The sequence below is a fragment of the Rhinolophus hipposideros genome (genome assembly GCF_964194185.1).
Source record: "Rhinolophus hipposideros genome assembly, chromosome: 2".
Lineage (NCBI taxonomy): Eukaryota > Metazoa > Chordata > Mammalia > Chiroptera > Rhinolophidae > Rhinolophus > Rhinolophus hipposideros.
This window is the reverse complement of record NC_138048.1, coordinates 103609363-103634642: the sequence shown is the minus strand read 5'-3', so window position 1 is coordinate 103634642 and position 25280 is coordinate 103609363. Positions and strand designations below refer to the sequence as shown.

General features: G+C 53.8%; 1 protein-coding gene and 1 long non-coding RNA gene across 5 annotated transcripts in view; one reads left to right on the top strand and one right to left on the bottom strand.

Moving 5' to 3' along the window:
- Positions 1 to 14764, bottom strand: part of SIM2 (SIM bHLH transcription factor 2) — a 60012-nt gene extending 45248 nt beyond the window's left edge. For 2 of the 3 annotated variants that reach the window (XM_081029149.1, XM_081029148.1), the window contains exons 1-3: positions 13990 to 14764; positions 4878 to 4960; positions 1750 to 1839 (exon numbers count right to left, since the gene is read on the bottom strand). In XM_081029149.1, coding sequence (XP_080885275.1) covers positions 1750 to 1839; positions 4878 to 4960; positions 13990 to 14164 — 348 coding nt within the window. In that variant the 5' untranslated portion in view covers positions 14165 to 14764. The remainder of the gene's footprint in view (positions 1 to 1749; positions 1840 to 4877; positions 4961 to 13989) is intronic. The other variant, XM_081029150.1, reaches the window with a different exon arrangement.
- An 84-nt stretch (positions 14765 to 14848) lies between these two features.
- On the top strand, positions 14849 to 24739 carry LOC308509511. 2 transcript variants are annotated; one of them, XR_013995202.1, is made up of 3 exons: positions 14849 to 14978; positions 22083 to 22217; positions 22455 to 24739. It is a non-coding gene; the product is annotated as an uncharacterized lncRNA (long non-coding RNA). The 2 variants fall into 2 exon arrangements; XR_013995203.1 differs by having other exon boundaries at positions 14928 to 14978; positions 22083 to 22235; positions 22455 to 24720.
- The last annotated feature ends 541 nt before the right edge of the window (positions 24740 to 25280 follow it).

Below are 25280 nucleotides of genomic sequence, written 5' to 3'. Positions count from 1 at the left end.
AGTTATGGTTCAGGGAAATTAAGTACCTGCCCTGTCAAACCATGAAAACCATATAACTGAATGTATTTCCCTTTTCACTTTGACTGCTAGGGAGCTCAGAACTAAGTTTAATATTCCATAACAGTGACTTTACCTATTATAAAATATGTTTGGCCAGTCATTTTAAAAGTATATGAACTGTTTTGTCTTATTTGTGACATTATTGTGACTGATCAAAGGTTTTATAAATTATAATTGAAAAAGCTAAGTAATCTAATCAAGGTCAACCAGCCACAGACCAAGCCAGGAGTAGAAACCAGGCTGTATACAACTAAAGAGTCTGAAATAATTCTAAATAGGGCCTGGTGGAAATTCAAAGAATAATAACTTTGGAAAATATAAAAAATAGTAATTTTCATGTTCAAAACAGTATTTCCCAATCTACAAGTATACTAATTCCATGAGTCATATGAAAGAGCCATGTCTTAGTAAATCTTATCTAGGAGACCTGGTTTCATAAAAGAAGAGAAGAGGAAGGGAAAAGGAAACACTGAACAATGAGAATTCACTTTAGAAGACTGCACAAGAAATGCATTAGCACAGGGATGAGAATACACACACACTGGAAGAGACGGCTGTAAACAAATGACAAGTTTTTTAAAATTCTAGGCAGAAAAAGAAAAGAAATGCATCAGATGCAGGTTTGCCAATTGGTAATATTGTTTCTCGGTGAGAAAACCCAAACCACATTAACTGGCATGTGTTATTTTTGCTTAACTACATGAGAAGGCTGGTATAATACAGGTTATTCTCATGACTCCTGGGAGCCCATTTCCTGTATCTAATTAATTCTAGTGTGATGAAAAAGAGCACTCTGATAATTCACAACGTAAAGAAACACTTAGTCCCTATATGCATAAAAAATGTGACTTTTAGAACCATGATCCCCACTTGTAAAACCAGAAATGTGAATGGCAACAGTCAGGCTCCCCCCACACAGACCCACTGGCCACCGGCCCAGACTGCAGCCAAATTCTCCACCAAACTGGCAGCTGGACCGTGATAGATAAAGCTGAGTGAACCTCTTTTCTCTAGGGGATGAACCCCTTTTAAGAAAATGGTTCCAGAAAAATCAGCAATATGTAAATGTTCTAAAGAAACCAGGACCTTGCTGTGCAAAACAGTAGTAAACTGAGTTTTATGAGTTTCTATCACAAGCATATAAAATGCTTTACTGAAATGTCCACTGAACTGGAAAAACTCAGGAAAAATTACCCTGAATTCCATGTGAACACTCATAAATCTGCCCCTTTCTCTCTCCCCAAAGCACAGTCTGCATAAAATCCACGTTCTATCTACATCAGGTTTCCTCTCGCTTTCACAGCGGCTCACCATACCACGTGCAAGTTGTAGACTGAAAAATCTGCCTTTGTGAAGCTCTCGTTAGTGGCAGAGAGTGTTCCAGTATTGGCAGAGTCCAGGCTATCGAACGGAATCTCAGAACAAGGCTGACTGTTGCAAAGATATACCAGCCATTAACCGCAAAGGAAAAGGAAAGTAAAAAAGTGAAACGTAACACGGAGAAGAAAAGGCCTGCAGGAGGGTCTAAGAAGAAGATTTTGCAATTTTGGATTATGTTCATACACAAAAACAGATGCTTGAACAGGCTCATTTTCAAGGTGGGTAAGGCTGGCAAGACCCGCCAACACTTAATATTTTGGTTGCACGCAAAATTAAGTACTACCCAATAAAAAAAAACGTACTACCTACCTGGGACAAGCCTAAATGTACAGAGGCTGTTTCCGAAATATACATGATTTTGCCATCAGATGCTACCACAAAAACAAATCCATCCAAAGTCTAGAAAAGAAAAAATGTCAAGGTAAGAGATGATCATTATACATTCAAGTTAAATCTAATAATTGTACTGTCACTGGGATGGAGGAATGTATAAAATATTATCATCAACAGATATTTATCAAACGTAAAAAGCAGAGCCCCAGGCCATAAGGACTGTAAGTCACAACACTCAAGATCTATTTCCCCGCACCAGGCTCTCGAATGCTTTTAAAGCACTTTAAAAACAGTCTTACGTCCAACATCCCAAAAGTCATGCCAAACATTTGAGAATTCCTATCATACCCAGTTTAAGTGTAGTAGCTTTATTGTTGGGGTTATGTTAGCACTTAGCACAAATCCGGAGTTCTGTGGTACTTAGGGGACAGTCTACCAGTATATAGACCATTTTATGTCATAATTGGCAGTGTTTATACCATTATGACATATGCTTTATTTGCCACAATTTTCTAGTTACCCATAAATACCATTTGAATAATAAATTCTGATCACTACCACTCTCCAGAAAAGAAAATACCAGGTTATTTGAATAGACTATGTCTACAGAATTATTTCGAATTTGCAAGAGATCAAATAACCTCTGCAAAATTCAAGGAGAAAAAGTATGAATTCTGAAAAAGTAAAACTACCTAAATGATATTCTGATTTTGCCTAAGTTGGCTACCCCTCAAAAAAAGAACGTAACATTATAAGAGGTAATTAAGACAAACAAAAAGGTACTGGTTAAATTCATGTGCGGCAAGGATAAAAAAGACTACATTATTTTTGAAAAAGAAAAGTGCATTTTATTTACCCATTCATATTTTAGATCCTGAACCAAATAAAAGCAACAAAGTTGGTGAAAGATCCATACAACCCACAATACTGCCCCCGTAAAAAATATTCCAAATTAATTTCTGGCCACAAATTCTATTTTTACGGCATGTAATTGAAACCAGGTTACCTTTGGTTTTTTTCAAAATCTGCCTCCTCTTTGGAGGGGGGCCTAAAAAGAATGTAGTAGAAGTGAAACTTGAAAGATATCCTTACATTCTGCTGTCTCAAATAGAGTTTTGCTGCAAAAATTCTTTGCCAGCTAAACGATCATTACCTTTCCCAAAGCTGAGGTTGAAATCAACATCTTGATTAGAAGCCTTACTTTTACATTTCTAATTCAGCCACAAAATATTTTCCCAGCTAAACTCCGTTACAAAAATATAAACTATACAGCAATTTCTAAACTTATAAACGTTTTGGCACATTTTGCATTCTTGTTTAACTCCAAAATCATTAAAGACATAGCACTGACAGGGAGCCATATGAGTACAACAGAAAAATTATCATAATCAAATTCTGAAAGTTGCCAGCAGTAGCTAAAAATAATATCCTTAATGGAAAATGTTGGGTATGCCTTCATAGCTTCCCATTTTGCTTGCATGTATATTAAGTGCAAAGACACTCATCCACACACACACTGCGGAATTAATTAAAGAAATGTACAGTGGATGAACCTGAGAATGTTGACTTTACCTGCCAGGTTTTCCCTGGAGTTTGCGGGCACTTAGTTGTCCCTGATATTAGTGCCACTTATAATACGTAGTTGTGTGTAACAAGCAAAAGCTACTGTGCACGGAGCTGGAGGTGAGCAGAGGGGGAGAGTGCAGGGAGCGCGGGAAGGACTCCAAAAGCACCATTACCCAACCGCCCTGCTGCCGCACCGCGGGCTTTACGGTGTAAAAGCTTCAGGTTTCCATCGTTCCCGGGATCTTCTCTTCCCCAGAGCACGAATTTTAAAAAATAAATCACACTCGGGCATTTGGGGCAAAAGAGTTTTGAAAAGATCTGCTTTTTCGAAATGTGGAGCTCGTGGCTGACTCTGACCCAAGTCACTGCGTCCTGCCGCCAACTTTTTTTTTTTTTTTTCCTTTTAAAGAAAACACCAAATAGAGGGAGGAAATGCAAAATAGCTCTCGGTAGGCATTTTTTGATGGCAGAGACAAATGACGTGAGGGGGGAATGAATCGGGTCGTTGATGAGGTTCTGTAAAGGGCATTTGAGAGACTGAGACTCGAGCCGTTGCTGTCCCCATCCAGCTCGCTCCAGCCACCGACTGGAAATCGGCCGGTGCTGCGCACGGTTACCCCGCCAGCGCCCCGCACGCCGAGGGGCGAAACCCGAGGTCGCGGGTGCTTAGCGAGCGCGCGGGCTGAATGGCTCCGGGCCCGCGGCGCCACGCGGCTGACCTCAAGCCACGCAAGGGCTCCCTCCGTGGGCCGGGGGACCCCGAAGGCCGCACCTTGTCGTGAGCTGGGCCGCTTTGGCTGAACCCGGCTCCACCGCGTGCTGTGTGACCTAAGTCCTCTTGCTAACCTCTCAGTGCCTCAATTTACTCCTCTGCAAAAACGGAGTTAAAAATAAAACCCATTCAGGTGAGGGGTGAAGCGAGATGATCCAGTCGGGTTTAGCACAGAATCCGGCCCGTGGTAAACGCTCAGTAATGGCAACTATTCATCGTCTAGTATGCATGCTGTCCTTTATGGCGACCCTTCCAAACACAAAAATGACAAACTTGAGAGCCGCCGTACTCTAGCCCAGAGCGTCCCGATCGTGCCTTCTCCGGCTCCAGAGCGGGGGACCGCGTCTGGCACGGAGCCAGGGCTCCATAAAAGTTTGCTGGAGGAAGTAACGTGGAAAAGGGCAGCACGCCCAGGGGCGGCCTTCGGCCGTGGGGTGGCGAGTCCTGGAGCTGAGGGTCTCGAGGTGCAGGGGAGGAGAGGGGTCGGGCCCGAGTTGTTCTTTTTGAGCCGCGTCCACTCTGGTCCCTGCCCTGAGGGGACAAGGGGGCGGGCGGGGGAGGAACGCGCTTGCCCGCAGCTCTGGGCGCTACCCCTCTCTCACCTCCCGGCGACCTCCGCAGCCTGGTGGCGGCCTTTGGATCCATGCGGAGCTCCCTGGGGAGGACCACCTCGAGACCGGAATGGCGGGGTCACGAGGGAGCCCCACCCTGCGCCAGCCACCGCCCTGGGCTGCGCGGCGCTCCTCCCCCAGCGCAGCGGTCCTACCTGCAGCAAGTGCGACCCCAGCTCCTTGGCGACGCTGTCCAGGGGCCCGGCGCGGCTCGGCTGTCCCCACGCGTCTCCTAAACCTGGATGGGGGAATAAGGCAAACCTGTAAACCGCAGCGCCCAGCCAGAAGCCGAGGCGCAGAGCAGGGCGCACGGAACCCCCGCACACCGCACCCTGGCCGCGGGGGAGTCCCGAGCGCCCCCCTCGCCGCCCCCTCGGGCCCGCAGGCCGCCATCTGTGCCCTCGCCGTCTTCCCCTTTTGCCCCCGATTAAAAAGGAAAAGGCCAAAGGAGAAATTCCCGCAGGGACCTTGGGTCCAAGGGCGCCGACGGGCACTGAGCCCGCCTGGCCTACAGCTCGAGTAGGTCACCCACGTGCTCACGGCTCTGAAATTGCCGTTTTATTTGAAGCTCCACAAAGTAATCTAATCTGCTTTAAAACCGGCCATCCTCGTAGCTGAACCGAGATACTGATTTGACCCATAACTATTCCCCCAAGAACCCTCCCTCTTTTGCCCCGCATCGCCCACAACTATGCATTTTCCCAAAGACGGAGAAGCCCAGACGAAAAGCCCTCGCCGTCCAGGTGACAGCTTTGTCTGCATTTAAAAAAAAAAAAAGGAAGGAAGGAAGGGAGGAAGGGAGGAAGGGAGGGAGGGAGGGAGGGAGGGAGGGAGGGAGGGAGGTCTTTTTCAACCTCACAGAACTCCCTGGGGCTCCCCAGCCCTCACAGGCACCCTGGGTGCGCCGCCCCGGCTTCCAATCCAAGAGTTGCAGCCTGAGGACGGTTTACCCGGGGGCTTTCCAAGGGCAAATTCCAAACGCGCTACCGGCAGGAGGGGATGAGCCAAAGGCGGTGCGAGTCCCCTCTATACTCGGCAGTAACTGGGCGGTGTCTGTTGTCACATATTTGGGGTTCTCCAGCCCCTCCGTTTCCTAACTGCTCCCCCAGGCCTCCTGCTTCTCCCCATGCTTCCACGAAGGCCACCAGTATTGAGAAAGCTCACCCACGGAAAGGTCGCCCTGTCCAGCAGAGCCTCCCTTTCCTGCACCCTTGGCTCAGCGCTATGACCCCGGAGGTCCCAGGCTTTCCTCTGCGGGCTCCGAAGTAGGAGAGCCAGGTGAAGTGGCGGCGCTAAGCGCCACCTGATAGAACCCACAGTGGGTTCCTGGAGTCCTTCCGCTGGGGGCCTGGCCAGCTATCCTCCAGTTAGCGCTGCGGCCGCAGGCGAGAGGTGACAAAGGCCAGTGACCGCTGTTTCAGCCTGAGCCCCATTCCCCTTCGTAAAAAACGCGGTCGGCTGTGGGCCCCGCTGGCGCGTCGCCTCCTCCCTGGTGAACTGCAGGCCAGACGGGGCCCCTGCCCGCTGCGCGCCGCGGGGCCAGAGCCCGGCACTCGGGGCGGGGAACCTCGCCCAGCCGCGGCTAATTCAGGGACGATTCCTGGGACCACAAAGCCCCTCTAAGGGTGGCAGCGACTGAGTGGCCTGGGAGTCACTGCGCAGAAACCCTGGGTCCCCCCACTGTCCGTGAAGGAGCTCAGCCTCCGTGGCTTCTGGTGGCCTTGACCCCAGGAGGTGGGAAACGCACCCCCAGCTTGAGGGAGCCGCCCTGGCCCAGAGCATGTGGGGGGCCCGGGACTTTGGAGACTTCTCTCTGCCAACTCTGTTGGACAACTAAAAAGGGATGACTTTTAATTTCTCATCCTGGGCTCTAGGAATTAGGGGCTTCGCCTGGCCTCCCCAGAAGGAAGTGGCTAATTCTCACATATCCCAATCCCCCCGATGTGATGGCAGCACCTAAGCCCCCACTTCGTGGACAGAGGCATCTCTTGAACCTCAGGAACTCATTGCCCACCCGGCTCCCTCTGGCAAGGATAACCAGAGTGACCATAACAGCAGGCCACTAGCTCTGACGGGGCGGTCGGTGGCCGAGGGTATTCTGTTGAACAGAAACAGGAAGAACCAAAATGTAAAAGCCCTGGGGCGTGAACGAAGAAAGAATTTAATAAAGACTCGGGAATTCTGATTTCCAAACATGGACAGATACACCCTGGTAACTGTCCTTTACCCTACTCCTGGGTGCTTTCACAGGTTTGGCCCAAACCACCCTGGCCTGGCTCGGTGGGGAAAGTGAGCATGGCCTCCTGGTCTTGGCTTATTGTAGGGCCCCGGTCTAGTGGCCTGAGGAAATGTGCACCTTTCGGAATGACCCCCAGACCAGATTCCCCTGCTAGGCTCTCCTAAAAGCCTTGTTGAAGGCTCTGGCCTCACATGCAAAATTGCAGTGGGTACATGGGACAATCTTCCATGTAATTCAAATACCCACATACTTCCAGAGTGCGTGTTCTCTTGCATTATTAATATAATTTTTCCTGTGATTTCCTGAAGCCTCCATTTTCCCAGAGAAGATTTGATCCAAACGCTCCTTCCTGACCTAATGGGAGGTGGCGGAGATGGTGAGAGGTTCCCCTCAAGCATCCCTGACCCTGTGTCATGGCACCGCCAGCTCTTCCATTAGAAACTTCTGTGCATGAGGCCTTTTTACTCGGCCCATAAAAACTACTTTGGGCTGAACGCAAAGATTAAATAAAATAGGGTTTTTAACCAAAAAAATCATCTTGGTACTGTGAGCTATATATACTCCCGAAAAAGTGAGGCACTGTGTGTGTGGCCCTTATCTCGACCTAACAAAGGGCTTTATTTGTTTGAAAAACCAGGGGAGGGGTGTAAGAAAAGACCGGGCTCAGCTCCTCCAGGGTACCAGCCATTGGCGGTCTGCCCCGCCTGCTCCTGGGAGCCCCCCATTTAGTGATTGCAGCCACAGGGGCTTGGGAATCCCACTTGCCCTACACGTGTCAGCAGAGGAATCTGTTGGTGACTCCCTGCTACTGGGAATGCAGATGGCCAGGTGGGGGGGAAAGGTCAGCCACTTTGTCAGAGGGTAAAGGAGCCAGGTATCCCCTTTCCCCCTCTGCCTTCCAGGGTGTGTGGGTGCCTGCACCTTGGTACTCACACTCAGCTGACTGTTCAGTTTAAACCCCACCAGGCCCTTCTGCCACAGAAGCTATCTAAATATGTGACCACACAAATAAGACGATTTCCCAGGGAAGGGGACTTAGTAGGGGGGTGCCCTCACTGTGTAGTGTTGTCCCTCTCAGATGAGGGGACACATGAGTTGAGACCTAAAGGAGGCAGCTCATTTGCTCTTTCCTCTGGACAGTGACTATGGCCAGTGACCAATGAGTCCTGCCCTGGAGAAAGGGCCTGGACTTTTGACAAGAACTCCCAGGCTGGCTATGTAGCAGCTCTCACACCTCCGGGAGCGCAGCCTTGGGTAACTAAACCAGCAACAAACACACTGCTCAGAGGGATTTTACGATAATTAAATGGCGCATATAACTGGGGCATGACTGTGCCCCAACCCTTCCATGGAAAACTGGCTCTGGGATTGTGAAAAACTGGGACAGACCCTCTGGAGCCCCCCACCTCCTCGGGGACACGCAGGGGTCTCTCCTCCTCCTGTCTCCCCCTCCAGTATTTGAGATGCCAGCTGGGCCAGTCTGGATGGTCTGATCTCCAGCAAGTGCACTGACCGCCAACCTTTATTTCTCACCTCTAAAATGGGGTTGTTGGGAGATTAAATGAGCTAAGCGCACAGGCCATTCTCTCCGAAGGCCTCTGTGCTTGCTGTAGCTGCTACCACCTTGGTCCAGCCTTCTGCTCTCCCACTCGCTCGTTCCCTGCCTCCAGCTCCCTCCTCTGTCTCTCCACCCCCAATTACCACCCCTCTTCCGGGGAGGGAGTGTGTTAGTGGGGAGTGTGGCCTGTCGTGGGCCATCTGAGGACCCAAGGTCACACTTCCTGATTGCAAACCACTCCAAAATCAAGAAGGGTGTGTGGGGCAGTGGGGAAGTAAGGACTGGCTGGCTGCTCGGCCCTCTTCCCCACCGCAATCTCTCCTCTCCCCATACAAAGGAGCCAGCGTCTAACGCTTGTCACACCCCGAGTTCGGTGCATGACCACCCACAGGGCGACAGGCTCACGGGTCTCTTTTCTGGGCTACCGGGCTGCGAGCCTGTGCGAGGTTGTAATGTGGAGAGATTGTTCCCCTCGCCTCACGGTTCTAGAAGAGTCCAGAGCTGGCGCCTCTAATCCTCCTGCCTCAACTCCGGACCCTCGTAAATCGTCACGGTCCCAGGGCCCCTCTGCACACTTCAGTCCTTCTCCCGCCTCGGAACGCTTCGTTCTCTCCCGGGTCCCTGGAAAGCCCACCCTTGCACCCTTTTCCAAAGCGGCCCGGGGGAGGGAGTATGAGGGAACAGTAGGTAGAGCACCTCAAGGCCTTGCGCGCCACTGGGCGCAGGAATGGAGAGGGCTTCCAGCCTGGCCCTGCCCCGCCGCTGGCCAGTGTTGTCGGTGCTCCGACAACCGACGCAAGGCCCCCGCAAGCCCAAACGAGTGATGCGTAGATCTGGAAAGATGAGGTGGGGCCTCAGCGACTACACAGCGCTCCGGGACCGGCTTCCTTTCGGAAAGCGCCTTGGCGCGCCCCGGGCCGGGTCCTGGGCGCTGGCCCCCGGGGACTGAATCTGCGGTGCGCGCACTCCAGCTCCTCGCCTGGAACCGCCAGGGCTCCGCGTCCCTGGATCTCCCTTCGCCACTGCCCCTTCGAAAGCTCCCTTCGCAAGCTCCGCAACTGTGAGCTTGCCCTCCTGGACTCGGGAGCACGGCCTGGCAGGCTTCCAGGCAGAGATGGGAGAGAGTGTAAAAATCCACATTATTCTAAAAAATAAGTCTAACTTTTAAAAATCTACATTATTTTGGGCTGTAGCACAAAAAGGACCTGTAACCCCACCTTTGTTTACAGATGTCTGTCCTCATCAAACCCTCTAAACCAAAGTGTTTCAATTCCAACAATTTCTAGGACAGCCCCTCCTCCCCATGGTGCTAGGGTGTGTGTGTGTGTGTGTGTGTGTGTGTGTGTGTGTGTGTGTGTGTGTGTGTGTGTGTTTGCAGGGGAGGCCCTCCCTGAATCTACATTCAGACAAATCCCACCACTGGAATAATTCAGGCCTCCAACCCCACTTCTTGTTATATGCGAATGGTATCTTCACTTCTTTTAAGTAAATGACTACAATAAATGTTCCAGGCCCTCCCCCATTTTCACCCACACCTATCTTGGGTCTTCAGGTCTGGGACTGTGGGAAGGGGGGCTCTGTTCTCCTTTTCAAAGTCAGCCTCAGTTTCCAACTCCATTCCTGAAGTGGGACCTGTGGTCAGTTCCTCCTGCCAGCCTGTTGTATGCAAGGGCCCTCGGAAAACTCCATGCTCTGCCTCTCTGCTGAGCACTCAAATCCTTCACTACTCTCAGGAAGGGGCCTAACCCTCCACCTGGGCCTTGGAGCTCCTGCAGCCCTGAATCTCTCCCACCTTCTGAAGTCTAGTGTAAACCACTGGATGGTGAACTTGCCCTGTGTCGTACCTGGGGTGGTCACCATGCAGTTGTGGCCAGAAAGCAGCAGAGTTTGCCCACCCACGGGGGTTCTGTGTTTCCACAGTACCCCCACCTCTGAAGGGAAGGCCACACTACAAAGATGGCAGGCTTCCCTCAGCCCTGTGTGTACCTGGCCTTCCCAACTACCCGTTAGCTCACTAAGTGTTCAATTCTGAGTCTACTTCCCAAGGAAGACTTGCTCGCCTGCCCTCTTTTCTGCCCATCTACCTCCCACTTCTTAGTTCGCTGTTAAAGGGGGAAAAACGTGGGGGCTCAGGAAACAGCGGGTCTTCCAGCCTGGGCACTGAGTCCCAGAGGTCCCCGAGTAAGACACTCACTGTGGAAGTCAAATCTGGCGGGAAACATTGTGAGCTCCCAGACGGAATGACTGGCTCAAGAATACTTAGATTTTCACTTCACCTCCAGAGCCCTCACAATGATCCCAGGAATCCTGCGCAGCCATAGAGTTGCCAATGGGTCCATTTTACAGACAAGGAAACTGGGGTCTAGCGGGGCAGCTTGACAGAGCAGAGCCTTGAAAGACTATAAAACTTTCCAGCAGCCCCAAGCCTACAGACTGGCCGAGGCTGGAGTGTCCACCTTGGCTCCGGGGGCCTTTCGCTGCCCCTGCGAGGGACTCCTGGTGGCTCCTCTTTCTCTCCTCCTGCCCCCGACAGGCTCTGGATGAAAGGAGATGGGGGAGGAGGACTTGCTGCTGCACAGCAGGAGAGCAGACCGCACAAAGGCTGCCACCGCAGCCACTGCTTGCTCTTGCCCCGGGTGTGGGACAAGAAGACCCACTACTCTCTGGCCTCAATTTCTTCAAGTTGAAGGGCTAGGCTGGTGATCCCTGTGCTTCCTTCTTTTTCTGACGCCCCAAATCCTAGATCCTTCTTCACCCAGGGATCCCGCCTGTTCTGGGGCTATGGAATAGTGAGGTGGCGCTTGGCATCTCGGTTCCATCCGCGGGAAGAACCCGGCAGATTCTTCCCGGAGTTCCGGCCGGTGCCCAGGAGTGCTTGTCCCTATAACCTGCCTAATGCTCGCGTCCTGACTCCTGCGTTTCTCCCAGACCCCATCCCAATCCCACAACACATCACCCAGCGCAGACCCGTGTTCCGGAGAACAGGTTAAATCAATTACGGGTCCGCTTCTGCGTGCCGCCCTTGGGAGCTACCAGAGGGGCGAGCAAGTAACTTTGCATAATTGAGCTCTTTCTATGTGCGTCTTTCTCCTCTCCCAGCACCCGGCTTCGCAATTCTTGCCCCATGACTGCTTTAGTTGGAAATGGTGCTGCTGCCCCGAGAGCTACAGGCCAGAGACCTCTGAGCACAAAGAAGAGTCCAGAGGTTGTCTGTCCACCCCCCAGGCCAGCTCCCCCACTCCCTGCTCCAGCGTTTCGGGACAGCCAGCCGGGGACCCCCAGCTCTTCCTGGTCCCCTATCCATCGACTTCCCACAGGTCCAGGGCCATTTCCACAACTCCAGGGCCAAACAGCTTCCTCTCAGACCTTCCCAGAGTTCCAACCTCGATGGTCATTCCCGCAGACACATAGGCGGCCCCTCAACCAGGCCACTAGTGAACAAACTACAGGGGCCTAATGTGCAAGGCCTGTACCCCCAGCCAGCCCTCCTGCAACAGGCTGAGCCAAGAAATTCTGGGCCCACACGCCTGGAGACTCGCTTTCCAGAGCTAGAACGCACAGACCCAGTTTAAATATCTGCAGAAGCAGTACACCCACCAGTTCCCAATTTTTAGCAGGCTTTCCTGGAAATCCACCAAACAACATATGGCTTACAATTAGCCCTCTTTCTCCAGACCTCCCTTTCTAATTTCTGGCTTATTTGAAATCACTGGCTGCAAATCATGTAATCTTCGGATCATTTCTTCATTCATTTTTATTTCCAATTGGGGCGGGCGAAGTGTGTGTCCTGTCTGGTCCACACCTGCTTTGTACCATTTGGACAAAGAAACAGCTCATGGGAACAAACCACTTACCACCACTCCTTCCCGGATGGGAAAGATTTGGCCCGTATCAAACCTAATTCTCTTTTAATTTTCACTGAAACTTCAGCTGTAGAGGAATCATCTCTGCTTCTCCAGTGGAGGTGGCACCCTTGGGCAGGTAAATAGTGACCACTGGAGGACAGCTTCCAGCAAAAGGGGTTGGAGGAGGGGGCACCTTGGGCGATGAGGGATAGAAAGGGAAAGAATGTGTGCTGGGCTCTAGCCCGCAGGTCACGGGCTCCTGCTACCAGAAGGAAAGCGCCCAGAGGTTGTACGGCCCAGCTGAGAGGCACAGGAGAGCCCGGGCCACAGCTTCCGGCACCCTCGGCTCACCAGCCAGCCACGCAGCAGAGCTGGAGGTTACGCTGGCAGACAGCACCCCCCCCCCCCCGCCCCCGGCTCCACTGGGGGACATGGTATGGTGTAAAGAGACGATTACAAATAACACTGCCAACTGCAAAATGTTGAGTTTACACACTTTGGGTTGATCACCTGGCTGGGGAATTGCCTTAATGGAGTCCCCCTCCTCCCGGGGAGAGGGACACCTGTAGCTTCACGGCAGAGACCCTTCGGTACCCTGCAGCTGATGCTGTCTCCCTACTCCTGAGCCAGCTCTGGAGCTCCAGAGGCCAACGCAGCAGCCCTCATGGATCCTTGGCCAAGTGTCACAATCTCTGGCGCCAGGCCACAGTGACCCTGGTAGGGGACAGATACGCTGCAAGGAGATTGGTTCAAAAACACCGGAACACCAAAAGCAAATACTGTGGTGACCAGGCCTCCCCCAGCCCTGCTGCTCAGAGGCGCCCAGACTGGCTGCCACAGTCACCCACAGGCCGAGTGCTGGCAGGGAATGCCGGTCCAAGCACCCCACCACTTCTTACCACTGCAAGGCTGCTGGACCCATGGGTCCAGGAGACCCTTGCCCACATAGCACCTGCCCCTCCGGGTTTATAATTCCAATCCAGAAAAAAAAAAAGACTGTATTTAGGCCTGCCTGCCATTTTTGAACTAATTATTTCTCCCTCTCTCCTGCCCAGTCTGGCCTCACCAACTCACCCTCTCTCCTACCCTGACCGCCCAAGTCCCAGCCCCAAAGGAGGCAAGCTGAGAAGAGGCGATCGGAGAGGCCCCAGCGTGAGGCCAGGCCCCCCCACAAGTGCTCTGCTCCAGGCTGGGGCCTGCAGAACCCAGGCTCTGGTGCACTCCACTCTCTCGCAGCTGGGAGCAGCAAGCGTTCTTCACCCCACACAGGGGTGCACATGCTTCCCCTCCACAGAAAAATAGATAGAAATGAAGGAAGGAAAAGTAAAAGAGAGTTAAAGAATGAAAAAAGAAAAGAAAGCCAGCCAGAATGGACTAGCACTCTCACTGAATAATTCTTGGTTCGTCCCAGCCCAGCCTTGGGCCAGGAGATGGTCTGGTCTCCGGGGCTCCAAGGCCCTGGCCCCCCTCTCGAGCAGGAGCTAAAGCCCCCCGAGTAGGGCTCCCCAAGACACCTTGGCACTGCCCGGGAGGCTGAGGTGGCCCCTCGGGGCCGGCTCCAGCTCCCGTCTCCAGCCAAGGCCTTCGGGCTGCCCAGCGCTCCCAGCCGCCCACTGCTACCTCACCTTCGGGAAAAACGGCGCGCATTTTCAGGTAGCTCGTGGTGAGTCGAATGATGGACGCCTTATCCAGCTGCGAGGTGATGGCCGATGGCAGCGGGAGCAGCTTGGCCAACTCATAAAACTCGCCATTTTCCTTCTCCCTCCTGGTCTTGGCTGCATTCTTGGACTTCTCCTTCATCGCGCCTCGGCTCCGGGCATATTAGACCCGGACGTGCTCCAGGCCCGCGGAGCCGCGCTCCGGCTGCAGCGGTGGCTGTGGGGGAAGGGGGTGCCGAGGGCCAGGGGAGTCTGGGCAGGTGCGCGGGGCCGGCCCGAGGCACCGGAACGCCTCTCCGCCGCCGCAGCCCCGGGGCTCCGGGCAACCCAGCGACGCCGCCCGGGCGCAGCCTCCTCCCGGCTGGACTGTCCCGCGGCGACCAGGGCCCCGACTGCCCACTCGTCTCTTCTCGCTCTTCCTTCCTTCTGCTTTCTCCCGCGCCTCTGCTCTCGGTAGGGGATGGAGAGGGGCCGGCGCGCGCTCGGCTGTGCGGCTTAGTCCTTGACCGAGTGTCCGTACCCGCTGCCCCGAGGCCCCTCCGAACGGGAGGGCGGCGTGGGCGGCGGCGGCCGCGGAGCCATGGAGCGCGAGAGCAGCGGAGCGGGGCCGGGCGGGCGCGGCTGGGGCCGGGCGGGCGCGCGCTCCTGCCCTCCCCGATTTCCCTGCGCCTGGAGACGCGGCTCCCGGAGCCCGCGCGCTGTCGGGAGTACAGCAGCTCCGCGGTCCACGTGCGACCGAGCCGCGTTTGTTTATGGCGGACCCGCCTTCGGGCGGAGCGCTGGGCCGCTGGGGCCCAGGCAGGGGGGCGGGGGGAGGGACCGCGGCGGGGGCGGGGGCGGCGAACCTAGCCTCCCACCGCGCGGCGGCCGGGGACTTACAGGCGCGCCTCCGCGGCTCTGCCTCCAGGGACGCTCCCAGGAGAGACCGGCGCGAGCCCGGGCTCGAGGAAGTCGCGGTGAGTGCACACGGCGCGCGGCGGGGACCGGCTCTGGCGGGCAGGTCTCGTGACCTGGGCGCTCGGAAGGGCGGCGGGGAGGAGAGACGGAGGGAGAGAGGGATCCCGAGACCTCCTCCTCTGTGGCTCCAGGGCCGGGGAGGTGGCGCGTCCCGCTGTCCAAGTGCCCTTCGGGGAAGGACCGAGTCCTCCGAGCCCGCGCAGGTCCCGCGCCCTCACCCATCACACGCAGCTCCGAGAGCCAAATGCAGGGAGGCCAGAAGAGAAGAACCCCCGAGCCCCCCCGTTCCCCGTCTCAGGAAAGGGTGCGGGAAGACTCGCAAGTGACCCTTCTCTCCTGGAAACCTGGGAGCGAAAGGAGACGAGCGCCTTACCCAGAGGGGCTGCAGGCCGCGGGGACGCGCGGGCCGTACCGAGAGGGGGCCGGAGAGCCGAGCCTTGCGGCCAGGCCTCCACCAGGGCGGCGGCGGAAACATGGCCCCCAGCCTGCGCTCCCACAGCCCGACCCAGCGGAGCCGGAACTTGGGGGAATACGGGCTGCGGAGGGCGCTTCAGATACAGGGATCGCCACGCGAGGATCCTGGGGAGCACTGATGGGGGCCAAGGTGATGGGACAGGAGACAGTTGGAATAGGGAGGCGCAGCTGGGGACCCTGGGGTGGCCCGGGCTCTCCCTTAGGGCAAGAGCCCTCCTGTGCCACCCGCGACCCTCCCCGCGCCTGCAACCCGGGGGTGGGGTCCTCCTTACATCCCGCCGCCGCAGTCGCACAGCCCCCACCCCTTCTAGGAGCCTGAACCCCTCAGAAGCCGTGCAGACGCGTGCGCGGACGGACGACAGCTTCCCTGGCGCGCGAGGTCAGAGGGCAACATCAGTGGGCGCAGGGCGCCGGGTCCTGGGGGTCCCTCCGCCGTGTGCCTAAGCCTGGGGGGCTGTGGGCCTGTGGGCGCCTGACCTGGAGCCCGGAGGCGAGAAGCCGCGGCCACCGGGTCCCGCGCTGAGATCTCAGCTCTCGGGGCTACCCCACTCTCCCGGCAAGAGAGGAGCCTGGGGCTCGGCGCGCTCGCAGCCGGATGGTGACCCAGGACCCTTCTCCTTCCCTCGCGCCTGGAGGGCCGGGCCTACGATCAACTTTTCCGTAGGAGGCTCTCCGGATATTTTCCGAGGATCCCTCTTAAGGTCAGAAGTTCGACAGCGGTTGGAGGCATCGTCGCTCCCTCGCTGGGAGGGACAGTGCACACACCCCGGTTGGGCCCTCACCGGGTCCCGCACGCTGCCGAACCTAAAGCCCTGATCTTGGCTCTCAGGGCTGGAGCTCTGAAAGCACAAAGCCGCTCGAGCTTCGAAGTCGGGGGCTCCCCACCAAACACCCGGCGCACGGAGGAACCGGTATTTTCCCTTGGGGTTTCGGATCCACGAGCGCGTTTTCGTTTCCAGCAGTGCGCTAGCGGCGCGGCTACGCGGTGCCCAGACGGAGCACCCGCGGCCCGCCCTCCTGCTCCGAGTCCCGCGCGGGGCTGCGTGGACAGTTGTCGGCTGGGGGCTTCCGGGACTCCAAGGGGCTCCGAGAGAGAAGGAACTGCGGGCTGGGTCCCGCCGCCACCTGCGCAGGCCGCCCCCGAGTGAGCTCTTGCACCTCCCTAGCTCGGGGAGGATTTAAGGCTCCCTCACCCCCAGATTTCCGATCCTCAATTATGGACTCGGGAGAATTCCTCCCGGGCTTGAAAGGGATTACCCAGATCGCAGAACCATGGCTAAGTGGAAGTAGGAGAAACTCGACAAGAAACAGATACAGAAACTTTTCTCAAACCGAAGTTCCAAGATTTTGTGGAAAGCGGACTTGAGATCTGGCTACCGGCTTTTCACAGTGACAAGCCGCGGTTTTCGCCCCGGCAAGACAGCCTCGACTAGCGTGGTTTCAAAGGTAGCAGAGGCGTGTTTGGAGACTCGCAGAGGTGTGGTGTCGGGTACTTTCAGGCCCAAAGCCTGCCCCAGCAAACGCCCTAGCGGGCGTTGTATCCCGCCCCAAACACATTCATCAGCACGCGCGCGCGCACACACACACGGAGATGACCTGGTCTGTCCGACTGCACCACCAAAAGTACCCAAAGTCCTTGGGCGCAGTCGAAGTTTCCCAGGTGGGAAGGATAGTAATGCCTGTGTGGAATAACGAAGTGAGAGCCCTCCCGGGCGCTCCCCGCCCTCCCCCACCGCCCAGCGCCTGGTTAGGGCCGTAGCAGGGCTCTCTTTTTATCCCCGACCAGGACACTGAGCAGACACCTATAGGCTAGAAGCTTTGTATAAACTGGGAAATGCACTAAACACGTGCTATTTGGAGTCATCAGGCGGAACTGCGGTGGCCTCGGATTGGGGCACCTGCTGCGTGTCCCTCGCTCTTGGGCTTTTGGCGCGGGGAGTACCTCCGTCCTGGTGTATGCTTTGGACCTAAAGCCCAGCGCCTCACCCAGAGTATCGAGACTGGCCTTTCCAGACCTAGGGGAGAGGCTTATACGCAACGAATGAGTTCCCACGCCGGGACAACACCCCGGACCGGCGGTTCCCTTACTGGCCTGGAAAGAACCCGCAGAATCTGGAATGATGGAAAGTTGGGGGCAGGAAGTGGACAGATGGGAAGAGGGGTCTGGCGCATCGCGGCGGCGAGCTTCGAGCGTGCGGCCTATTTGCAGGGCGCCATCGTCCCCAGCGTGTCCTGCTTTGCGCTCTTGGGAGCACCCAGAGGCGCGGGAGCACGCCTCCGCCTACCCACCACCTCTTAGAAATTTTCCATTAGGAAACTGATATGGAAGAAATTGAGGCCCAGAGAGGAAAGGGGCGGGCCCAGGCCGCTCCACATCTGCTTGGATTTTCCGCTTCAGATGCTCCGCAACTGTTTTTCCCCAGGCCGCTCGGGCAGCGCCTACCTGAGGCCCATCCCCCGCGGAAACCGGTCTTCGCGTGAGATCCAGCGGGAAACGCGCAGATATTCCACGGGGGTTGGGCTCCTGTAGAAGCTGCTGCTGTTGTGGCAGAAGGGGTTAAGAGACTTTGTCACTAAAGAGATGGGGGCTGTGGGGGAGGACTCCTTCCATTCCTAGCACGAAACTTGGGGGAGGGAGTTTCGAACCTCTCTGAAGTGGTGATTAAGGAGAACTTCAACCGCTGGAGCAAGCGGAAGCAACAGAAAATCCAGGACGGCTGAGATATGAACCCATTCCATTTACAAGCCCTGATCTACACAGGCGATTAGCATGATATGGTTTCTCCAGAAATCCGGCTTGCGCCCAGTAGTACAACGTCTATGACCATTTCATGGCCGGGACTCTTTTTCAGTCTGACCTATCCCAAAGAGTGCCTCGATTTCTCACTTCTTCCTTTGTGTAAGCCCTATGGAGGTATCACCACCTGGGGGCACGGCTATTCCCAGAAAGGATGAGACAAGTACTATATATATATATATATATTACTCCTCATTATTAAAAGTAATTAGAGGTACCCAGAGCAGATTTCATAATGATTCATTCCTTGAGAGGTCACGGCAGTGACTGACTCTGCTCACTCATTCCCAAGTCGCAGAGGGAGCGAACTTATCTTTTTGTTTTGTTTTTAATAAATCCTTTCCCTGGAAGTCACTACGTTGGAGAAAGTTCTGGCTTTTAGGTTGGTCAGCGGGCGTCTGTCTGATCTGACGACATGGCAGTAACGAGGGCAGACCGACCTTCGTGCACTAGTTCCTGGGACTGTCTCGCACCTGAGCGTTTGGCCGTGGGCGAGGGGTGCCCTGGTTCAGCGAGGGGGTGGCGCGGGCAAGGGAAGGAGGCACCCCTGCTCCAGGCGGATTCTGCTCTCTGCGATTCCGAAAAGAGCGATGTCCTTTTCCTCCGCAAAGTCCGATGTCCTTCTCCTCGGACTTGTTTGTCCATCACACTTCGGGTTCTGGGACTGGGGACTCGAGGGGGCTGGTCGAGGCCGTGCCTCCTGTCCAAGGAGCGGAATAGGCGCTGCCTACTTCTCTCCTCCCTGAAGGCGACGCAAAAACAGTTAGTGCCACTGGTAATTAATTATGGTGATTAGGAAGGTCCCGGAGCGAGGGCCAGGAGCCACCGAAGCTGCTCTTGGTTTGGGGAAACCGCCGCGGGAAAGTTCTCATTTTACCTGCGGGTGAGAGGGTCGCCCTTTCCTCTGCGTTCTCCTTCCCTGCCTCCCAAGCCTGGCCGCGCTTTCTCCCCCATCTCTGGGAAGGTGCCGGGACTTCGGCGCGCCCCTCCCCAAAGCACAAAGACAGCCAGTGTCCTCGGGGGAGGGCAGGGATCCCGCCGGAGTGCTGGCAGCACCCGCGCTCGGGGTTGGAGCTCAGGGACCGGCCGAGGACCCGCAAAGGGGACAGAGCGGAGCGAGCGTCCTGCGCCGACCTCCTCCCACCCTTCCAACGACCCGGGGCACGGAACTCCCGCTGTCCCCTCCGGGAGGATTCTCGGCCCCGCTTACGGAAACGTGGCCTCAAAATCCCGGCTCAGGGAGAGGCCGCCCCCCCCCACCCCCCACCCCCCCGCTCCCCGGCAAAACCCGGCTTCTCGCCTCCAGTGAGCCAGGGGTCGCGTCTGGAAACCCTTGAGCCGGAGGAGTCTGATCGTCTGATGTGCGCTGAAGTTCCTCAGTGGTTTCCCCATTTACACACCGCCTTGCAACCTGAAAACCAACTAGTTCATTACGGACGGCGAAGAAACCGCCTTTCAAACACATCGACTGAAACATTTCCTTTAAAAAAACAAAACCTGTCTACAAGAGACAACTATTTCTGCATATCAAAGAAAGCACAAACACGGTGGACTTCAGGTTTTTTTCCCTAGTAGGTAATAATAGTAATAGGCAACCCTTAATATAAGGCTGACTCTAATATGGGCTATTATAGGACTTTCAAGACGCAAACTCGTTTCCTTTCATTCATATAAGGGGGCTATTTTGCAAAGCAAAGCGAACGTTGGGGAACCTTCTCCAGAATCTAAACAAATCTGTAGGAGGAGGCACGCTCATTCTTTGGAAGTTTAGTAGAGAAAGGTACGGAAAGGCCGGCCGGCCAGCGGGTGGCTGCACTTGCCCCCTCCAGCCCGGCCTGGGCGCGCGCCACCCCAGCTCCGGGCGTGGCGTCTTCCCGCTTCGTGCGGATTCCTATATATGAATATATATATGAACATATACACATATGTACATACACACACATATGTGTATATATATTTATTTGTTTTCTTTCAAAGGCCGGCCCGGAAGACGGGTTTCCCGAGACTTGTGTCTCCGGGAACACACTCGCCCTCGGGTGAGGAGGAGGAGGCGACACCCACCGCCGACGGCCGTCCGGTGACAGAGGGGCCGCGCTCGCCAACGCCGGCCTTCGGGTCTGAGCGGCGGCGGGGCCCGACGCCGGTGGGATCCACACCCCGTCTGGCTGGGCACCGAGGCGGTGGGGGCGCTCCCTAGCCAGCCCTTCCCGCCCTGGGCGGAAACCCGGCTGTGGGAGCTGCGGCCACACTCGGGGACCAGACTGCCGGAGGGGGCCCAGCGTCAGGCTTCCCGGTCGCCAGAGGTCTTAATTCCGCAGAAGGAATTCGTGACCTACTCCCGGCGCTGACTGCGGGCTCCGAAGGGGATTATTTCGGGGATACTTTGCGGTGTGGTTCCCGCCGTTGGCTGGCGCGCAGTCTCGGGATGGCCCGCGGGCTTAGAAGCCGGTCTCGGGCGAGAGGCGGAAGGGGGCGCAATGCGCAAGGCCGCAGGAGGGTCTCAGTTAGCAGGAAGGGTGGAGGGCTCGGGGAACTCGGGCGGATCCGAGCGGACGCCAGGGGGCTGCCAGCACGCACGGGGGTGCGGGGCGCAGCGCACAGGCACGGGGAGGCCCCGGAGCACGCGCGCCCGGGGCTCCCCGCGGAGGCGCCGTGCGTACTGGGGAACCTCACTGCGCGCTGTGCGCAGGGCGTGCGCGGTGCTGGGGCTCCTGCTGCGGCGCAGGCCGGAGGGGTGCGTGCCGCTCGCTCACTTGCGTGCGTGGGGCTGTCCGCGGACCTTGTGACCATCTGCCCTCCTCCCCCAACCCCCGTCGCTCGTCCTCGGCTTCGCTCTCCCGCCCCCGATTTTTTCCAATTGGGAGGTAGGGACCAAAGTGACCGGTGTGTGTGTTTAAAGTATTGGGGATCGCAGGGGCCTGGCGGGAGAGAGCGGGACGTGGTGCAAGTGCGTGGGGGGATGTGTGGTGGGAATTAGAGGCTGGTACTTTCACTTGGGATTCTCCAAAGCCCCTTGAGCCGAGTGCAGCTCGCGCGCATGTACACAGCCCAGGTCGGGAGTGGAATTTTCCTGCTGGCAGTTTAGCTATCCGAGGTGGTGGTGAAGGGGACCCCTGGCGTGGTCCCCATTGGGAAAGAAGGTCCAACTCCCCTCTGTCGTCCGTCGTCCCCTTTTAACTGCTCAGAAACAGAATTCCTTCCAGGTGCCAGAGCAAATACCCCGAAGGAGGACGCTAGAGGTAGAGCACATTTTCGTATACAACGAAAGACTTTTAAAATGAGCCCCTTTTCTCTACTCAAGAATATTTTTTCCCTGGCAAAAAGCATCGGTTGGCTGATAAGCTACAGGGTCGATTCAAACTGTGCGACTTATGAATAATTTTGGCCTCAACTCCAGCACGGTCTTCATTTTGTAGAGGACGGAAACAAAATAACCTCGGTGATTGCACCCACGCTCTTTTCGTCCTGCGACGTAGACAGAGCTATTATTTCACCTGACTACGGAATTTTCTGTGCTTCTCTCGAAGCTTTTGAACAAGGCGGGCGCCTTCCTCGCTGGACGTGCAGATTTTCACATCCAGGGGAATTTTCGCGTCGCTTTCCTCTGTACTACGGGAGGGGTGGCCAGGGTGCGAGTGTGGTCGTGGCTGGGGGGACTCGTGCGATCCCAAGGTCGAAGCCAATTAAACTGCTTTATTATGGTGCTGTGAGAAACCTAGTTTTAATCTTGCGTTTCACTTTGGAGAGTTCCTACGGATTGCCAGGCCCTGAGCTGGGCATAGGGGAACAGCAGAGGTGGATACTTGGAAATCTAACTTTTGATTTAATACAGGCAGGCGTCGGGGTAAAGAAAACCGCGGAGGTGAACACGGTCCGGTGACGGATAGATTAATAGCTGCTCCTGGCGAGGCAACGGGCCATGTTCCACTTGTATTGGAGTCCTGAGAGCGACAGCCTCAAACACATTGTGAGCACTTTAAACAAGGTAGTGAGTCCTGGAAAGCTCGTATGTGAATTTGCTTTACTTCCCGGATAATTGGGGGCCAAGAAGGAAAAAGATCAGCGCCGTTTTTTCCTATGCACAAATAATTTTAGTGTTTATTGAACTCTACTTAAAGTAATTCACCAGAAAATACCTGCCTGTTTAAGCAACATACAGGGTGCGCCCTTGAAAGCTAATTGACTTATTTATATTTCTATTTAGCCTGATGCCTACACCATCATTTCTGGAGAAGCTGTCAACTCTGACAAATGAAGGAAAGTGGAAGCCAGGAGAGCTGCACCTGCAAAAACTGTTGGAATTCCAGGGCCAACCCCGCCCATCTGTTCTTTAAGAGTACTGTACTTGGATCCTACTTGATTATTTGAGATCCAGCAGTTGAATATTCTGAAAGTAAGTTCCAGAAATGGAAATTCACGTCCAGTATCTTGCACAAACATTTTAATATCCGAGTGGCCTGGATTGAGCCAAGAGGGAAGGATCCTTCCAGCCGAAGACATAGCAGATCCTGTAGAGGCTGAAAACCTTCCGTTGAGGGTGGAAAGCACTTATTTAGACACACAGAGAAAATTCCTAGCTAAAAGGAAAGAAAAAAAAAGGCTCCAAGTGAAGTTAGAAAATTTATATTTTACAAAGTGCTTTGAATATTGTTTGACAGTAAATGTATTTTTCTAGTTATGTTTGTGGATCTAAATGTCTCAGTGACCCTTTGCATGTGTAAATCGTGAGATTCATTCTCAGCAAAGATGACTGATGTATCTTTTAGGAATCCATGCTTTAAAGTTGATTTTCTGTGTTGGCCACGGAAGCTGCTACACTTTAGATGGTTTATGGGATGGTTGTCAAGAGAACCTTGGGTAGAATTTCTCAGGAGTGTCTCTAAAAACATTCTTCATAATTAAAAAGTGATTCATAGAAATCACCAGAAAAATTATGGCATGTTATGTTCCAGCATGTTTTTAGGCCATGTGGAATAAATAAAATTATTAAGGTCTACTTGGGTAATACTGCCTCCCAGCCTTCCTCTGGCCTTGTCAGCAGAAGCTGCTGTAGCTTCATAGATGTGACAGCAGTCTGGTGCACATTAGCCGAAGGATATCTGGTTTTTCTGCAGGTATTTTCTATATTGATAATGCAAAACCATCCCTTTAAAGACCCTTGAATAGTATTGTCCAACAGGTAGGTCAGGTAGCAAGCACTAAAAGGAGGATCTTTAAAAACCTTAGGATGTTTTTGGGGGGAATAAAAATTGTGGAAACCCCACATGATAGAGTCTGAAAGATAGAAGAACCCGTTAGAACATAGACTCACCTGGTTATAGGCCAACTGATGTTCAACAGGTCTTTTGTCATCTTGGTGAAATTCCCAAGACGAACACCATCCTGCCACCAATCTTTGCTCTGCAGGGAAAAGCAGTACATTGAGGTCCCAAGGTTTTAGCAATACAAAGTCCTTCAGCTGGGAGTTATGTGGGTACTCCTGCTGCTTCCTCGTCCTGGTAGAGAAGTAGGGCAGGGCTTATCAAGGCTTTTTCGGGGCCTATACTGGTTAATGTAACTTCTGAAGGCATTGGATTTACGGTCTAACTTTCCTTTGGCATTGGCGGACTATGACAATATATTTCAGTTGCTAATATTTATATGGAAAATTGTCCTTTAATAGGGCAGTTAACTTACTAAATAATCCAAATGGAAGCAGTTGCACTTATATAAAATTCTCCCAATTTCCAGCCAGTGCGTGGTAACTCAGATGAGCTGTGGCGTGACTTATTAAGTCATTTTAGACCTCTTCACAGTCAACTGAGCCAGGGGTCTGTGTGGTGAGTCACCTGGCATGTGTACGTGGCTAAAACAAACAGGTTGAGGGCTGCCTGTTCCAGGCACTCGTTCATGTGCGGTCTAGAGCTGGGCTAACCTAGAGGCAGCTTGTATCTTACCCATCAAAAGGCATGCGTTTCTTAGAATTGCAGAGCTCTCATAAACTCCTACTGCACAAACACAGTTACTCATTCAAGAAACATTCATGGGGTGGCCACAATGTGCCAGGCAACCTGCGAGGCATTCGCATGATAAAAGTGAGTTCCTGCCATTGAAGCATTCCCAGTCCTGATACCATAATGACTTGGGGGGTCTGGCCTGCTAATGTGTTTCAAGGGCCTTAGAAATGTGCACAGCTTTGGAACCACTAATTCTATTTCTGATTATTTGTTCTATTGAAATTATTTCTAATATGAAAAAAGCCTTTCCCCTCCATGAGTATTTATATAATAGTTAAGGCTGCAAGCTTTGGTGTCACGTCTAGGTTTGACTTCTCTTTAACCTTCACTTTTGTTGTCTGTACAATGGGATAATAGCTACCTCTTAAGGAGCTTATGAGTGTTAAAAATGAATGACAAATATAATGACGATAAAGGGCCTAACACACTGCCTGCGAGAAGGAAGCATTCAATAAATTGCATTCAATAAATTGTAATTATTGGCATTATCATCACAGCAATATTGATAATAGTAAGCTTTGGAATATTAATATTTTTAATATCAAACTATCCTAAATGGGTGGGAGTTGATGAATTAAGTGTTGATGTATATGAAGTCAGACAATTAAGTTCATGAACTCATCCTAGAAAAAATGCTACATAGCTCATTGCTGAATATCACTATGGTCACCTTCGAAGTACGCCCCTTGGGAAGCTATGCACCAATGCTGGCACCTACTCCATCCTTCAAAGCAATTTTGGAACTCTTTGTCTGGAATGGCCATCAAAGCTGTTATCGTATTACCCTTTGATGTCCTGAATGTCATCAAAATGTCTTCCTTTCAATATTTCCTTTATCTTCGGGTAAAGAAAGAAATCATTGGGGGCCAGATCAGGCGAGTAGGGAGGGTGCTCCAATACAGTTATTTGTTTACTGGTTAAAAACTCCCTCACAGACAGTGCCATGTGAGCTGGTGCTTTGTCATGATGCAAGAGCCATGAATGGTTGGCAAAAAGTTCAAGTCGTCTAACTTTTTCCTGCAGCCTTTTCAGCA